Source organism: Lygodium microphyllum, chromosome 25 (assembly GCF_053477565.2).
Source record: "Lygodium microphyllum isolate KBCC chromosome 25, Lygodium_microphyllum_v1.1.10, whole genome shotgun sequence".
NCBI lineage: Eukaryota > Viridiplantae > Streptophyta > Polypodiopsida > Schizaeales > Lygodiaceae > Lygodium > Lygodium microphyllum.
Window position 1 is genome coordinate 85,414,433 of NC_141159.1, and position 18,441 is coordinate 85,432,873.

Sequence of the window (18,441 nt, forward strand, 5' to 3'; positions counted from 1 at the left end):
TATAGATTTTAAACTTGAAACCTAAGCCCATGCCATTTTTATAGAGATACTTTGGCCATTAGGGACAGCTGCAGAGATCTAGCATGGGGTGCTAGTATGACTAAGATAAAATTAAGTCATCAAATTTTAACTACTCCACTCTTAAGACTTGAGGCCTTCTAATTTTTGCAACTTTTGGTTGAGACTAAACCTTTGTTTAGTTGTAGCCTCTACTCGTGCTAGCCTCTATTGGTACAAGAAGGACCTCTTCCCTCTCTCTCTCTAGATGATTCATCTCTTGGACAATTATTTGAAGCAATGTATTAGATGGTAAAAAATAAGTCTCAAGATGTAGATGTCACAACAATTTATGAATAAGAGGGGGCTAATAGAAATGCAAATAGACGGTGCTGCATCCTCCAGTCTTTGGGGTAATATACACCGATTCATGTAAGATTTGTTTTATTTAAGAGTAGTATTGGACTTGCTTATGCGTTCAATTGGTGAAGTGTCGATTGTAGAGCCAGTATGAGTCCGCCACCACAGCTTCACCATCTGCATTGCGATGCCAGTGGTAGTATGCATGGGTTCTGTTTCTGATTTCGAGTATAGCATGTCCGAAGCTCGCTTCCCTGAACGCAGAGTATGCCGGTTGCGGCTCTGTGAATCTGACATGAATGAAGACACACAGTTTTGAGTGTATGCAAGTATTATGTGCACAGACAGCTTTTGCTAAATGCCAAGGCCATCAAATTCTCATCTCTTTACCACTACAAGCAAAGACTCTTAGTTTAGACAACCATCATCTTTCTTTTATGTGGAGCTAACCTTCAAAATTACAATTTAGAAGGCATGCATGGAACTGTGTGTATGGTGCAAAGTACAGGAAACAAGAGGAGACTTTACTCTGCAGCAAGCCCTTCAGCATTTCCACCATCACCGATCGTTATGTAAACAGGTGCAGAGTCATTGCGCACTGGCAGGCATTCTCCATTCACAATGTTGTACGCGACATTTGAAACTCGGTACTGTAAGCAATTTTGTCGTGTTATGCGAATCAATTCAGAGACTAAGACATCCATAAGATGAAACAAAGAGACAGGAACTAGCAGGTCAGCTTCTGTTATCTTTAAAGCACCAAATGCAGTGTGGTCTATTTCCAAGATTAACAAAGTCAAGCTTTTCATCAATGAATGGACACTAGCTCCGCAGACAAGACTATAGGCATCTAATCTATCTAGGTGCTAAATTAACGTTGCAAAAACAGCAGCCAGTCACTCAGAAGCGATATTCACTAGTTTTCAATGTACAAAAGCGAAGGAGAAAACGATACTTACTGTCCTCTCATATGCATGCACATGGCCAGCAAAAACAATGTCAACCTTGTACTGTACAAACCAGGCCTCAAACTGTACACGCATGGTTTCTCCCTCCATGTAATGATATTGATTACTATTGTACCATGGTGAATGCAACAAGACTATTAACCATGGTGTTTTAGATCGATCGACAGCACCCAGTTCACTCTGCAACCATCTATACTGTGGAGTGTACTTACCTGCAGCAAACTAGAATGGGTTATGGATTGTTTTTCTATGGCTATCTTCAAGCTTGTTTTTCTGAAAATTCGGTTAGAGGTTTAACTGCATCGACTTTTGAACATCCTGCGGAAAAAGGGACAAATCATTAACATACCATATGCTGAATATGAAGAGAGAACAATGATGTGGGCAGAAGCTCTCTTCAACGAATACCAGAGGGGTGATGTACTGTTAGAAGAGGCATAAGGAACTTCATAACGATGTAGGTATGGTTTAAATGGCTCAGTTTCACCCTGAAAGAAGTACAAGCAAAATTTGACTACTAAGTATTCAAAGAAAGCACTAGAGTCTCATGGTTGATCCAAGAAATAACAACAATCGCCATAATAAGCACTACTACTCCAGACTTTAAGACAATTAACCTATGAAATATTTAGATTTGTACCAAATGGCAAGCTCAATTTATAGAACTTTAAACGTGACAACATTAACAAAGATGCATCTACCTTCAAGATTTTTGTTTCAACAAATTTTCTCATTTACTCCTGAGTATGCTTTGTTCTACTCCTGGGGACATTTTCTACAGGCACCCTTGCATACTATGATACAGGTGATAACTCTTGCACTGGCAAACTCATTCTAACAAAGTGAAAACCTTTCACTCACCGTGCAAAAATTCAAACCATTGACTGTTGTCTTTCCGAAGCCCTTACTCTGGTATCTCTCCATGCAGTGTGTATATTCCTTTGCTATATTCCAAGTGAAACAGCTGGCTGCCAGCATGCATACCTTTATGTCACAAAGAATGAACTGACACAAGCCATCATGGCATGCTCCATTCTTTCCTGATTGTATTGCATCTATTGGTTTCTGAAAGACACATCATGGAATGTGTAGGAAACAAGTACAACACCAATATGGCCGAGAAACTTTATCAAACCATTTGTGTGTCAGTGCTGCGAAGAATACAGATATGCTTGAAGAGGGAAACTGGATTTTGAAAATCTAGCCATAATATATTGGAACCAGCAGAAAACCAAGAAAAACAGGTCCAATCTTAAATCCTGCTTTCTTCGATTGATTGGGAAAAACATTTTTCATGAGCACTGCTATGGGCTTCTTCCTACATGTATTGCAATTGCAGCCAATTTTCGTATTTACTTCCTTGATTTTTTCAGTGCCACATACACAAAAGGCCCACTTCCTTGATAGCATTTGTGGTGCCAACCATCTTCACACTATCACCATTGCACTTTCTTTGCAAAGTTTCTCTTCAGTCATGTGCAGATTGACCCTAAATTTCAACCCCGAGGCTGTTTTTTCCTGCTTTGGGACTGGCCTTATTTGAAAGCAACATGAAGATTCAGCCGTTATTCTAAGGTGATGATACTAATAAAGACATTGGCAGGCTGCATAAACTGCTAAGATAAGCATTAAATGCTTTTCCAGATTAGCTATCAAAATTTTCACCAAAGCCTATAAGGAAAACACTATAAAAATGATAGCAATTCTCTACAAATAAGGCAAATAACATTGATCATAAAAAATTGGCATGGCTTTGAATGTAGGATCTATCACCCAAGTACCAAGAGAATAGCAGAGCAAATTACATACGATTTGTGACAAATAAACAAAACAAACATACAGTTAATTTCCACAACCAGTAGCTTTGGCTGCAAATAAAGAAGTATAATAACTTGTTGAGCACATATTAAACAACATCCTGAATTGTGGACTGGCCCCATTTAGAAAATTCAGTTGGCACATTTAGCGTTTAACAGTACACAGCTAGTTCACTGTTCACCATCTCTCCCCACCTTTTGTGAAATAAGAACAGGAACTTGTTTAGCACAAATTGGAACACAACCTTGAGCCTTAGAACAGTGAACGGCAAGGTTCACCAATTCTCTCCACCTTTGACATAAAAGGACAGAATTCCTCTTAGTGTGAATCTACTAAACTGAGATAGATTTAAGAGTTGGATGTATATAAGAGCAGTTATTACAGGGCATGCTGGTTGAAATATGTGGATCTCGAACATTCAGAAGCATGTGGGACAAGAAAAGGCTATTACTTGATACCTCTGCGAAATGAGCACTTCTAACCCCCAACCATCATGTCAATATACATCCTGACGGAGATGTCACAACTTCCAGCCTCAGACACAAAGCTGTGCTATTGCCTCCTTCCATATGTATGCAATAATCAGAATGGGCAAGTGCATCTCTACATATCATCAAAAGAAATATGTTGCTTGGCCTACTTGAAGTATAGAGAGAGGAGCGCATCCTCAGATGCTTTTACAAGTGCAATGGGAAACAGGAATGAGAGACATTCAAAATGCCATTCCTTATTAACCGCATGATAGTTCACTGATTTTTCAGCATATTTGGTATGATGTCTTCAAATATAACTGGAGTCCCTTTATTGGCTTTTTGGATTAGGGCAAACAAACAATCCTCCCTTTTAACGGTGGGGATTGTTGGACGATAACTAGATGTGACAAAATTGAAGATATCCCATGCTTTGCAGTGAAGCCAGCCAGACAAGTTTTGGTTTTGAGACCAAGATTTGTTTGGTAGAAGAAACCAATCAATCATGTGTCATATTTCAGTTCACACTATTAGCAACTCCTCCAGCATATGGTTTGCACCCTTGAATAGGGTCTGTAGTGACTTGAAGCATGTCCTTCTGGCTACTGTGCTTCACTTTCAAAAGATTTCAACCCCAGAAGGGCACCCCCTTTTCCAGTTAAGTTTGAAATGCAAGTTGTTTGCTCCTCAGCAAATCTGCCAGAACAGTGACACTCCAGAAACATTGGGAACCTATATTTTTTTGATTCAAATAAAATGCTGGAACAAAAACCACACTCCTACAAAAGGTCAGGTTTCTTAATTCTTTTACTTGCTTTCACACAGAGATTACCAATCAGTGAATGGCGCTCTGTGGGGATGATACAAGCTGTCCCAGATGTCGTAACTGTGATAGCACTGTTCCCCACTGAATCTGGAAATGCAGAGATGCATCATGCACTGACAAAACTCCCTGGATAGCTGGCTAAAGGGACATCTAAACTCTTTTCCAGAGAGAAAAAAGGACACATACATGGTGGACAGTAACTTGAGTGTCATGGTCAGGGACCCAGCTTTTCTTTGAGGGAAATAACCACGATATGGCTAAAAAGGGTGGACCTTGGTAAGCTGAAAGGTGCTCCCTATGGAACTCCACTTTTACCTTACCAGCACATGCTTTGCTTTATTGGGAGTTGATTCATGAAAAATTTGAAAGCAAGTGTCCCAAGGGTCTCTAGAACTATATGCAGCTATCAGTGATGCATTTGGACAGACATCATTTAGACTCTTACGACCAGATAGAATTGCATCCGAACTCGAAATCTCTACTATCTGGGTAACTTGAACCTAACCAACTCAACATGAATAGGAGTGCAGAAGCCCATCTTTAATCAAAAGCACAGGAATGTTCCAACTTTTCTGGAAAAGAGAGACTCTACATGCTTCTTCTCGGTCTAAAACAAGTGCACATTAGCTCACAAATCCATCTTCAAGGCAAATGTTGTAAACCCCCAACCACAAAAGAAAATAAAGCAGAATCCAGCTGAGGAGGATCCTGATCAAATTGGCTAAGCACTTTCACATTTGAGATCTTTCTTTTGTTTATGGTTCTTGACAGACTGTGAGACTCTTTAGAGCAGCATATCTGTCTTGTATAACCCACTAGTTGCATACTGTGCAAGCACCCAATTGTGCACATCAGGTAAGTTATACCATAAACTTGGTGCCATGTGAATGAAAATATCCCAATGTTCTGGCCCTGATCATTAACAAGAAACATGGAGCTGGAAATTTCACTAGACATCGTGCTACTTGAATTTTGAAAGACAAATTACCAGTTCTGGAGCATAATCAAGCTCATGATTTCCTGCAGTCCAAATCCAAGGCTGGTATGCAGTGCTTGGTTCTACAAACCGACCCCAGCTGTCCCATCTTACATTATTATGATTGGGATAATTATCAGCATAGGACAGATCACCCACATATAGCACAGTTTGACCGTGGCTTTGCATGTAGTGGTGAAAAGTCATGTTAGAATCATAAGTTTGCCCCAGGTCACCTGCCAAATGAACTTCATGTCAGCAATTATTTTTTTGATTGATTTCAAAAAATATTAGGAAAGGAAAAAGGGCCCCAGTCCTGGGCCAGGGGGCAAGGGGGGCAGTGTGTGCAGGGGGGCACATTAAAGTTGAATGAAACATAATACTAGTACCAATGATGCCAAAAATGTAAGCTGCATCGGGACCAACTTCTGGGGGAGTGACAAACCAAAATTCTCGAGCTGATTGTCCTTTCCCAAGTCTATAATAATATTTTGTGTCATGCTGCATAAGATCAAAATATGCTTTAACATCTTTAACATACTTTGTGAGAAAAGTAGATTCAATGGAACTAATCTTTAAGTAAAACGTGGGCAAATCCCTGCAGAGTTTCATTAGAACTTTAAAACAGAAAGCTTCGAAAACCTTTGAACTATAATATGACAGAGGCACTCCTAGCTGTTTTTGCAGCATCACTCCAATGATCTTGCAATGTATTGACTTCAAAGAAACCTTCACCCCTGAGGTGACTGAAAAGTGACTACTTACAACAAAACCTATTAATCTTTTGTGCTCCTGGTCATTTCAGGGGGTATGTGAACCCTGATTTAGAGCCAAAGTGGGAGCCAATGATACAAAAGGGAGTAATATGCTAGTAATATGCTACATAGTATGGGCAAGCATCCCTGTGAACACCTGCATACCTGTTGCATAGCTCTTGATCCTTCAAGCCTACATTAGTTAGTACAGAGGGACCAACTAGCCTCCATACAGCTGCCAGGTTGACTGCAAATCCATTGACTTTTCATTTAGACTGATTGTCAGTGACACCCTGAAATGTTATTTCTCCAACACAGTCTCACAATATTACAAGTTGTATGACTGTTCTGGAACCCTTCAGACTAGAATTCTCAGGATACAGTTGGTGCAGTCAGTTCTCTCGGGTGGTGGACTTACGCATTTTCCTATCAGTTTGGGCATCCTTTTCAGCAGCCGCAGTTTCTGCGGCAGTTTTAGCAGGCAGTCTTTTGCCACGTGGGCAGGCAGAACATGTTGCATTTAGTGCAGGTCTGCCATCGGCCAGTTTTAGTGGGATTTGGGCCAGATTTGGTAGGTTGGCCAAATCTGGCAGCAGTCGGCCAGATTTGGCTGACTGAGGGTCATGCCATATTTTTCTCATTCTTTCTTGGCTATTTATTGGCCATTTCAGCCTGCCCTTATTACTTGTGTTTCAAGCATTGGTGAGAGAGATCCGGCTCAAGGAGATACATCGACAGCCCCTTGTACATCTGCCCTCTTCATTTCAGCAGTGCAGATTTTGCCATTCTTCTAACTCTTTTCTCTCTCCCTCTTCTCTCGTGTTCATTTTCTTTCAGTCTTGTCCATACACTTCCGCATTCATTGCACTTTGACATGGTATCAAAGCAGTGTAGAAAGGCTGATTGATCGTGGGCAGACCTGATCGGAAGGATTCTTCACGACAAAAGTATGTGTTTTCAGTCTATGGAGGCTGAGGTGAACAGGTACAACATGGAGCGAAGTTGCTGTTTTTTGCAGGTCCTTGCCGCTGTGGAGGAAAGGCCGAGTTTTCAGCCTTATGGAGCAAATTTTGAGTTTTCATCGCCTCTGGTGGGTGAAACTCTTTGAGCACAAGAGGAGGAAGCCCTAGCAGTCACCGGCACCGTGTGCAAAGTTAGAGGGGCTTTCCCTTGTTTTTTTGCATGTCATTCCATTTACAATGTCGCCCGAAATCAATGTAGAGTTTCAGGCTATTGTGGACCGTAAGGTCCCTATGTTGCCCGCTCTTCCTTCGGATCAGAAGCTCGATGGGGAGAATTACCGCATTTAATGCGTAATGATGCTTGCCATACTAACGTCTTATGATTTGGCAAAGCTCATAACCAAGTCTACAAACCGTCCTACAGCCCGAGATGCCTCCAAGCTTTCTATAGAAGAGAAAGCCGAGTTGATGAAGGTACAAGCACATTGGGACAAATTGAATGCCCACATCTATTCTTTCCTCTTTCTCTCTTGCACTTCAACCATCATTGCTCACATCAAGCACTTGACCGTGGCTTGGGAGATATGGTTGGAGCTAGACCAAATGCACAATTGGATGACCGTGATGAAGCGGGTGTCTCTAGAGGTTTTGATGAGGACTTTGAGTCCTAACAAGTCTTTATCTATGCAAGAGCATGTCAATAACCTTCCGCAATTATAGATGCAAGTCTAGAACGCAGGGAAGGCGATTACCTCGGAGGACATGGCAATAACTCTTATTTCTTAGTTACCACCCCGATTTAGTACATTCTACTCCATCTTAATTGCTTCAAGGCGGATAGAGACCCTTAGTGGGAGGACTTGGTTCCTATGGACCAAGAGGAACAACTCAAAGGTCAAAACGCTTCCAAGTCAGAGGCTTTGACCGGTCAATCTTCCCAACAGAAGAGAAAGAACAACAATAAGAAGGAGAACGAGAAGTCCAAATAGGACAATGCCAAGGAGTCTACTTTCCACATCTCTGGCAAGAAAGGTCATTGAAAGAAATATTGGTCCAACAAGGACAAGAAGGACACCAAGAAGGAGAAGACTACAAAGGACTCAAGAGCGGTGGCTGCTCCGTTAGCTGCCTTCCTCCATCTGGAGGTGATAGAGGATGTTCCTCCGACTGCCACTAATGCAGCAATGATGGCCCTACAGTCTCATGAGTTGATTGTGGGCAATGGCACTTCCCACCACATGACTCCTTCACATGGGATTGCTCGTATGCATTCGATGCATGGGAAAATTCTCATAGTTGACAATCCTTCGGTCCCTATCAAAGGCAAGGGTGATATGCAGCTAATTCTGGATAGGCAAGACGGTTGTACCAGGTCTAGGGTATTATCTACTTTCAATGAGCAAGATCTTTGCTCTTGGTTTGACAGTTGAGTTTAATAAGAACTCCTTTCAAGTTCTTGATGGAGTATCTCAACAGGTTCTTTGTGTAGGATATGAGGAGAATGGAGTCTACAAGATGTGGTCTTCTTCTATCTTTTCTTCTTTCTTCACAGACTCTAAACATGCTCGATTTGCCCATCTCAACTACAAGTACCTTTAGAAGGTAGCTCGTAGTCAACTGGTGCATGGATTGCTAGAGATTGGGGTGAGCCACCCGCCATGTGTATCTTGCATTTGTGGCAAGTAGCATAGGGATGCTATTCCCAGCAAAGCTTCACGATGGGCTAAGGAGCCCTTGAAGCTTGTTTTGATAGACTTGTGGATCCGTGAGAACAAAGTCCCTTAAGGGGAGTTTGTATTTTATGTTGATTGTTGATGATTTTAGCAAGATGACACGGGCATATTTCTTGGCCTTGAAGTCCGAAGCATTCGCACATTTTAAGGATTGGTTGATCTTTGAAGAGAACAAATCTGGCACAAAACTTAAGACCCTGCATTCCGATAAGGGAGGGGAGTTTGTCTCCCAAGAGCCGACTCATTTTTGTGATGATCATGGCATTCACCAAGGGTTTACCAACATGAATACTCCTCAAGAGAATGGCATATTGAAGCAAAAGAATTGTAGTGTGATCAAGATGGCCCAACTGTGAGGGAGGATCAACAGACACCTCAGTGTCTTTGGGCCAAAGTAGTAGCCACCGTTGTCCACATCCTTAATCGATCCCCTGCGTCAACCGTGGTTGGTATGACCCCCTTTTGAGGATTACTTTGGAGAAAAGCAGGATGTCTCTTATTTCAGTGTGTTCGGGTACGATACCTATGTTCACATCCCGAAGAAGAAGAGGGACAAGTTTGAGCCAGCTTCCAAGAAACAGGTGTTCTTGAGCTATAACTCGCAATCCCAAGGATACATGCTTTATGATCCTGCTTCCTAGGAGGTGTAGACAAGTCAAGATGTTTGGTTTGTGGAGTTTCCAGCTACAACACGAGGTGTTGAGCATCTCATTCTTAGAAATCCAGGTGACAGTTGGGCACTCGCTCCAATGCCTTCAAAGCCTCTGCCTATTGAGGCTCCACTCTCAATGGAGGAGGAGATTGCTTCACCACCAGATTCACTCGTTGAGTTAGTAGCGGTGTAACAGAGAGCAGCAAGGGGAGTATCGGCCTCCTCCTCATTGGGCTCATGATACACTCCGTGATTCAAGGATTGAGGGGGTCCCTAAGGAGTGGCAACCACAAGATTGCCCATGGCATTCTTGGACGACAAACCAGGCGCATTCCACCAAGCTTGTTTATACTAATTACTGTTTGATAACCCATGCCATGTAGGATAGGAAACCCACCTCCATGAAGGAGGCTTTGCAATCACAGCATTGGAAGCAAGCTATGGAGCGAGAGTTGGATGCTATTGAGCGGAATGGCACTTGGGATCTTGTGCCAAGGCCGGTTCATAGGTAGATGATTAGTGTTAAATGGGTCTAAGACCAAATACCACAATGATGGCACTCTAGATAAGCACATAGCACAGCTCATTGCAAAGGACCTTGCACAATGCCCAAGGGTGGATTTCCATGATACCTTTGCACCTACAACTCGAATGGCTACCATTAGGTCCATTCTTGCCTTAGCCAGCCCATAGGAGATGGTTAGTTTATCAACTTAATGTAAAGTCTGCCTTTCTTAATGGTGATTTGAAGGAGGAGATCTATGTTGAGCAACCTCTTGGCTTTTCCTCATCAGATCGAAAATTGTACAAGTTGAAGGAGACCCTTTACAGCTTCAAACAGGCTCCATGTGCTTGGAAAGAGAAGATAGACTTGTTCCTCCAAGCGAAGTTGGGGCATCGACATTCCTCTTCCAATTCCCAATTGTATGTCTATACCTTAGTAAGAGGACACGCGTTGTTCATGCTTTATGTGGATGATCTTATCTTGACAAGTGACTATGCCCAGAAGGTCAAGCTGATGAAGGAGGTACTACACGAGGTATTTGAGATGATGGATATGGGCCTTCTTCATTTCTTTTTAGGCCATGAGATTTATCAGACTTTGAGGGAGATTTTCATCTCCCAACAGCGGTATGTGCAAGACTTTTGGCCATGTTTGAGATTGAGGGATATAAGGCCATTGAGGCTACTTATGAGAATACAACTCTTGTCAATCAGGTACATCTCATGCGGAAGTTGGTCAACTTGAAGCTTGATGAGTCCAAGCCTGCCTTAGAGCATTTGAATGCTTTCACTGGTATTTTGAGTCAGATACAGGATGTAGGTTTGCTAGCTTTTAATTCTAAATTAAGGACTATCTTCTTGCTCATGACCTTGCCCAATTCATGGGAAGCATTGGTTGTGTCCATGAGCAATAACCCCAACTTGACATTTGATGGTGTGCATGGTTCTATTCTAAATGAAGAGATTAGACGCAAGGCAAGTGGGAAAAATAGTGGATCAGCCTACAATGTAAGAGGAAGAATTGAAGAAAGATATAATGCTGCAAATAAAAACCAAAATCGCAGCAAAAGCAAGGAAAAACAGCAAGATGTAACTTGTTATCAATGTGGTCAAAAAGAGCATAAAAAGCTCGATTGCAAGTACTTTAAAAAGGAACAAGAACGCAAGAAGCAAGCTAATGCAAAAGGCAAAAAGAATGAATAGGATGGCAGCTCTACCCCTAAAGAGACAGAAAAAACAAATGTGGTACCTAGTGTTGTTATTTAGGAAACAGAAGAGGATAAAGATGCTAATTTGCTGGTTGTGCTATGACAGTGAAGGACATGTATATCACTAAAACAGATGTGACAGATGCTTTGTTGTCAACTCATGATGGTTTGTCATAATCGTTTTGTTGACAACAGTGCTTCTTTTCATGTAACTCTATCTCTGGAGTGTTTTTCTACTTATGCAGAAGGTAATCTTGGAAAAGTCTACCTTGGCAACAATCATGCATGTGATATTGAAGGAATGGGCACCATACACCTAGCTCTAGAAAATGGTCAAGAATTGATTCTTCATAATGTTAGGTATGTACCTGGCATCAAGAAAAGCTTGCTTTCTATAGGCAGCTAGACAACAAAGGTTACTTCACTACTTTTGGTGATGGTATGTGAAAAATACAGAAAGGATCTATGCTAGTCACTAGAGGTGGTAAAAAGGGGACTTTGTATTATCTCTACTGCAAGGCACTTCCTGGAAAGTTTGTTGTAGTTGTTGAAGTACATTCACACATGGAGTTATGGCACAAGCATCTTAGACATATGAGCCAAAAGGGTTTGCACGCACTCTCTTCATTTGGAAGATTTGATGTAAAAAACTCAAAGCTTGACCTTTGTGATGATTGTGTTCTTGGTAAATATGTAAAGAGTCTATACTCTCATAGAGCCTCTAGGAAGGCATGTATCTTGGATTTAGTTCATTCTGATGTTTGCACCATACCAATAAAAACTCATAGTGGTTTCCGTTATTTTGTGTATTTTATTGATGACCATTCTAGGAAGCTATGGGTCTACTTGCTTAAGCAAAACAGTGAGGCATTGGATGCTTTTAAAAGGTTTTATGCATTGGTTAATACTCAAAAAGGCTTAAAGTTAAAATGCATAAGAACGCATAATGGGAGAGAGTGTGTACCTAAATAATTCAATAAGTTTTGTGATAACAATGGGATTAAACAAGAGCTTACAGCTCCTTACAATCCATTATCTAATGGTGTGGCTGAGCGAATGAATCGTACGTTATGTGAGAAGATTCGGTGCATGCTGTCCATAGCTAATCTCTCACAATCATTTTGGGGAGAGGCACTTAAAACCGCGGTGCATATTTACAACTGATCTCCATATCGTGCACTTGAAAGTAACATCCTTGAAGTGGTTTGGTCTGGCAGACCTGCTTCATATAACCGCTTAAAAGTCTTTGGCTGCAAATGCTATGTACATGTACTTGTTGATAGCAGAACCAAACTTGACATGAAATCTCATAGAGGCATCTTCATGGGTTATGGAGATGAAGGTGAAATGGGCTATAGAGTTTGGGTTCCAAGCATGAAAAAGGTGCTACGCAGCCGGGATGTGGTATTTAATGAGTCAAAGCGGCTAAAAAATGTCACATCTAATGACTCAGACAAAAAGAAAGTTAAATTTCAGCATGATCAGTTACTTAAGCAACCATTAGCCACTGAAAATTCAGCTCCTTTTGATGCTGATTATGACAAGCAGCGTATCATTATTGAGCCAGATGAAAATGGGCAACAAGGGGATGTTGAACATTAGCATGCTCAAAATGAATTACAGCAACCTGAACATTCAGTTCAGCAACCAAACAATGACGTCATTGGCATTCCCTTGGATGTGGATCCATTACTTGATAACAAGATCATTGGGTAAGAAGATCTACACGTGTCAAAAGACCTATACAAAGATTTGATTCTTCTTTGGACTACATTTTGCTCACAGATGAAGGTGAGCCTCTTACGTATAAAGAGGCCTTATCATGTGAGTTAAAGAAAAAGTGGGAGCTAGCTATGTAAGAAGAAATAAAGTCATTATATCAGAATAATACTTGGGATTTGGTTACATTGCCCAAGGATAAGAAAGTCATTCCTAACAAATGGGTATTTAAAATCAAATGTGTGGATGGCAAACCCAAATACAAAGCCAGACTTGTGACTAAGGGCTATACACAAAAGGAGGGCATTGATTTTCAAGAAGTGTTTTCTCATGTTGTCAAAATGACCACTCTTCGAGTGTTATTTGCCATTGTAACATCTATGGATCTTGAACTTAATCAGATGGATGTTAGAACTGCATTTATGCATGGTGATCTGGAAGAAGAGTTGTATATGAAACAGCCCAAAGGCTTTGTTATACATGGAAAGAAGCATTTGGTATGTAAGCTTAAGAGAAGCTTGTATGGTTTGAAACAGGCTCCTAGACAATGGTATAAAAAATTTTATGCATTCATACTCTCACATGGATTTAAAAGGAGTAGTGCAGATCACTGCTTATATATTAAGAAGGCTGATGATGGAAGCCTTATTATACTTGTGCTTTATGTGGATGATATGCTTATTGCTAGTAAGCATAAAAGCCAAATTAATGCATTGAAAAGACAACTGAATTCAGCCTTTTCCATGAAGGATTTGGGTGCAACTAAACATATTTTGGGCATGCGTGTAACACGAGATAGAGAACAACAACTCTTATTTCTCTCACAAGAAAAGTACATCAGCAAAGTACTTAATCATTTTTCTATGGTTGATGCTAAGCCTCTTGGTGTATCTTTTCCACCTTATCTTAAGCTTAGCAAAGCAAATTACCCAAAAGATGATAAGGCAACTAGTACTATGAAGGGTGTTCCTTATGCTTCAGCTTGTGTTTCACTCATGTATGCTATGGTTGCCACTAGACCGGACATTGCTTACGCAGTGGGAGTTGTAAGCAGGTTCATGTCAAATCCTCGCAAAGCACATTGGGAAGCAGTGAAATATATCTTACGGTACCTTAAGGGTACACAAAGAAAATGTATTTGCTATGGCAAGGGTACGTTAGATCTGCAAGGGTATTGTGATGTAGACATGACAGGTGACTTGGATACTCGCAAGTCTACTAGCGGGTACATCTTTACCTTGACTGGTGGGGCAGTTTCTTTGTGCTCTAGATTGCAAAAAATAGTAGCACTCTCTACCACTAAGGCTGAATATATTTCAACCACTGAAGCTTCAAAAGAAGCAGTTTGGCTTGGTCGTTTGGTCAAGGATTTTGGGCTGCCCACCAAAACACCTGTACTTAGATGTGATAGCCAGAGCATTGTATGCCTGGCTAAGAATGCCATGTTTCATGCACATACCAAACATATTGATATTAGATATCATTTTATCATACAATTTCTAGATGATGGTCCTCGATTAATGTGCTTTCTCTCATCTCTCTTTCTCTATCTGCTTCCACCTCAACTCTACAGTGGACTAGCAAGAAGCACCCCACAGTTGCCCTTTCTTCCACAAAGACAAAGTATAGAGCGGCATCTTCTACTACATGTGAATAAGTGTGGCTTCAGAGGTTATTAGGAGAGGTTGGCTGCCCTCGGATAGGTCCTACGACCCTTCATTACGACAATGAGAGTTGCATTGCTTTGGCACAGAACCATGTTTCATGCTAGGTCAAAGCACATTGAGATACAGTATCATTTCATTCGACAAAAGATCTTGGATGAGACTATTGATGCAATTTACTGCAAGACACAGGATAATCTTGCAGATTTGTTTACGAAGGTGCTTCCTCAAGTTGTTCTCTAATAGCACTCCAAATCCCTAAGCCTTATGCTGCATCTAGGATCTAAAAGACAGTGTTAGAGAATAGTCATCCCCTAGACTAGCATTCTCAAGATACAGTTGATGCAGTCAGTTCTCTCAAGTGGACTTACGCATTTTCTTGTCAATGCCAGTTTTAGTGGGATTTAGACCAGATTTGGCAGGTCGGCCAAATCTGGCAGCAGCCAGATTTGGCTGGCCAAGCTGCCATATTTTTCTCATTCTTTCTTGGCTATTTATTGGCTTTACTGACTGCAGATTTCTGTGTTCTTCTATCTCTTTTCTCTCTCCCTCTTCTCTCATGTTCATTGTCTTTCAATCTTGTCCATATGCTACCGCATTCGCTGCACTCTGACACCCTTCTTGATTATGTCTAGAGCTCGTATGCCTATTTTCACCATTCATCAGCTACAATCTCTAAGTATGACAGAGGGTAAATCACTCTGTACCATAGGACAATACAACGATCATTCTTGAATTTCTTACTCTAAATTATGCACACTATAATGAGCATTCTTTGTTTTCTTACTTTAAAGATTTAGAACTTGTCCAACTGCATATGCTGCCATCATCCAGAATTGTTAAAGCCTGGTTGGACAAGCCTGAGTACTAGTTCTGGTTTTATGTAGTAATCTCAATTCTTCAACCCAAAAGCCATAACTTTTACACCACTGTTTGACCCTAGTTGCTCAACCTGTTTTTGAATGGAGTTGATTGAGAAAGATCAAATTACTACTACTGGATTTGTGTGGTAATTTTAATTCTCCGTCCACTGAAAAAAGTTATATTTTGACATCAAGGAAGCTCCAGATGAATACTGCCAACTAAAACTTCACATCCCTTGACTGTGGCTGACAAGTTACTAAAAACTTTGACTATCTAGGTCCTAATCATAGTATGTATTCTGCCCAGATAGATGGCTAAATGGATGGATGGATGAATTGTATTACAATTTACTTCACTGATTCGTTGTTAGTAGAAAGTCATTTTTCTTACTATAATCATTGAGACCCCTCTTAGGCCTCAATGTTTCTTATCGTGACTAGGTTTGAGGACTGTACAAGACGTTGTCCGGTCAGTCTTCTGCCATATCTGTCATTACTTTCGGGTTCCTCAGGTTACAAGCTGATTTGAACCAGCTCGGAGGAATGGATTTGGCATCATTTCCCTTGCCTATTTCACGCTTCAGCCCCATGTGTGGACTGGGCTACTGTGTACCTGGACGTTTTCCTGAAATGATCAGTTAATCAGGTTTATCGTAAGGTGGTTGAGGATAAGAGATGGGTGATGGAGAAAGCAAATAAAGTTTGGTCTTTTTGGAATAGTAAACCTAAGTCACATGATCAGTTGTTTCAATTGAGGTCTGAGCTTCGCTATGAAACCCAAGTAGTGAAGGCTGCAGAAAGGGCATAAATTTTTGGAAATTTTACTAAAAAGGTCAAAGTCAAAGTCTGGTCAAAGAAACCATCTTTTTGAAGTATAAGATATAGCACATGCACTGAAAAAGTCCGCAGGTAGCAGAAACTTAAAATCCAACAACTACCCATTACTTGATGCTATCTTCATGCATTTTAATTAAAAAGTAAGAGCCAAGCTCACTCCCATGTAAATTGTAGAATATCTTGGAGTCATAGTTTGTATTTTATTTTCTATTCATTGTCCACAAAGATGCATGTACGGCTTGCAAGAGTAAAATGAGAATTGACAAGCAAGTCAATCAGTGAAATAAGTCACAAGCATGTTCAAATGAAGTGACTAGACATGGAAAAGAGGCCAAGGATTAAGGCTACCCAACCAGGAAGCCCTATGTATGTAACGTGTATAATAGATAGAATTTATCATTCTTCTGCATGTATTTTTGTGTATTCCAACACTTTTCTTCTTCTTTTTCTTGCTTCTACCATAGTGCATGCGCACGTGTGTGTGTGTGTGTGTATGTGTGCTGAGAGAGGTTGAGAGAGTGTGGGAGTGAGAGAGTGTGAGGGACTTGGAAAGTGAAGCTCTCTCTTGCATTCTATTCATCTCTTTCTCTTGTCCTTCCCCTCTTTTACACCATGTGAGCTTCCTTGCGGCACCCATATCCATTCTTGAGAGAGAGAGAGTTAGAATGGAGGAGAGAGTGAAGGCTCAAGAAGGAGAAGCCTTCTCTTCTTTTGCTCATCTACCTCTTCTTGGCAATGTGGAGTAGAGCACGCCAATGTGGCAGATCAAGAGCTTGGCACATGAGAAGCATCCACTTGGATCTTGTGGCTGTCTACTACCTTCAGTGGACTAAAACAATAAAGTGAGCAATAGGTGAGCCTACTACAAACTTTGAATCCTTCATGCTTTCATGCGATTGAGACAGAGGCTTGGTGGGTTGGAGCTAGGTATGAGTCAACTAAGTGAGAGGTAGTCTAATCTCACATACACAAGAAGCTCTTGAAAGAATAAGAATCTGTCCGAAGTCCCAATCATTGGAGATCCACAGTGAGCTTTCAACTTTCCCTACCAAGAGAAATTTTTTACACAGAGGCTCCTTATCGTGGATCTCCTTGCAATCTGCAAGGTATATGATGCATCATTGCAAGATCTCTAGTGGTTATCTTCTACTACATATGATGAGACTACTCATCTTATTTCTTGCCCACTTGTTAGACAAGTCTAGAGTTTCATTTCTTGAGTATGGACAGCATACAATCATCTCTAGTGGTAGATGTTGTTGCACTAAAAAATCATTATCCACTAATTAGCTCTTTAAAACATCCCCAAAACAGTAAATTACCAAAAGTTTCATTAAACGGGGAGCCGTTCTAGAGAGTTTCTATATCCCAAATGTAAAACCCTAATTTTGGGAGGATCGTTCCACTTCTATACATCTATAAATAGACAAGCTGCCTACCATTTAGCCCCATCCTTGTCTTGCAAGTTTCAGCCACCATTAGCCTTCTTCCGCTAGCTCTCCAATCCCCCCAAACACCTCTACAGATGTTGCCTAGCCTTCCATTGCTGCTGTTGATCAACTTCCATCATCAACATCAGGCCGTTTTTCTGTTTTCAACACTTTTCTCCATCAACCTTTCTCTGACTAGTGGTTACTGCACTTGGGATCCATCTTTGGTGGACGACACACATCAACACCTCCCTCAACCGGCTCCCAGGAGAGCCACCAACTGTTGAACAGCTTTGCCCTTGAGCATCTTATACATTCTTTCCTTCATTTATAGCATTCACCCATTCACTTCAAAGTTCTCTCTCTTCTCTATTTGTGTTTGTGTTTGTGTTTCGCATTTTGCATTTTGAGTTTTACGTTTTGAGTTTTGCATGTCACTATCTGAGTCTCTCTGTTTCCTCAATGCAAACCGTAGCATATCTTCGCATGGTATCAAGCCGGTGCTCTTGTAAAGAGTATCCTATGGATATTGTGGAGGCTTGGTTTTATGCAAGGTACACAAAGGACATGTAACTGATTCATACTGTCTCAGACACCTTCTTCTTGAGCTCCCACAATGTCTTATCACGCTCCTATATCATTGGCGGCCCTAAGAAGGCATTAATAACTTGGCGAGAAAGATGACACCCCACCTTTACT

General features: G+C 41.0%; 1 protein-coding gene across 2 annotated transcripts in view; it reads right to left on the bottom strand.

Moving 5' to 3' along the window:
- Positions 1 to 221: 221 nt before the first annotated feature.
- Positions 222 to 18,441, bottom strand: part of LOC148014451 (purple acid phosphatase 2-like) — a 43,756-nt gene continuing 25,536 nt past the window's right edge. The window contains exons 5-10 of one of the 2 annotated variants that reach the window (XM_087666158.1): positions 5,805 to 5,916; positions 5,428 to 5,651; positions 1,675 to 1,813; positions 1,317 to 1,537; positions 886 to 1,007; positions 222 to 647 (exon numbers count right to left, since the gene is read on the bottom strand). In XM_087666158.1, the coding sequence (XP_087522284.1) occupies positions 476 to 647; positions 886 to 1,007; positions 1,317 to 1,537; positions 1,675 to 1,813; positions 5,428 to 5,651; positions 5,805 to 5,916 (990 nt within the window). In that variant the 3' untranslated portion in view covers positions 222 to 475. The remainder of the gene's footprint in view (positions 648 to 885; positions 1,008 to 1,316; positions 1,538 to 1,674; positions 1,814 to 5,427; positions 5,652 to 5,804; positions 5,917 to 18,441) is intronic. The other variant, XM_087666159.1, reaches the window with a different exon arrangement.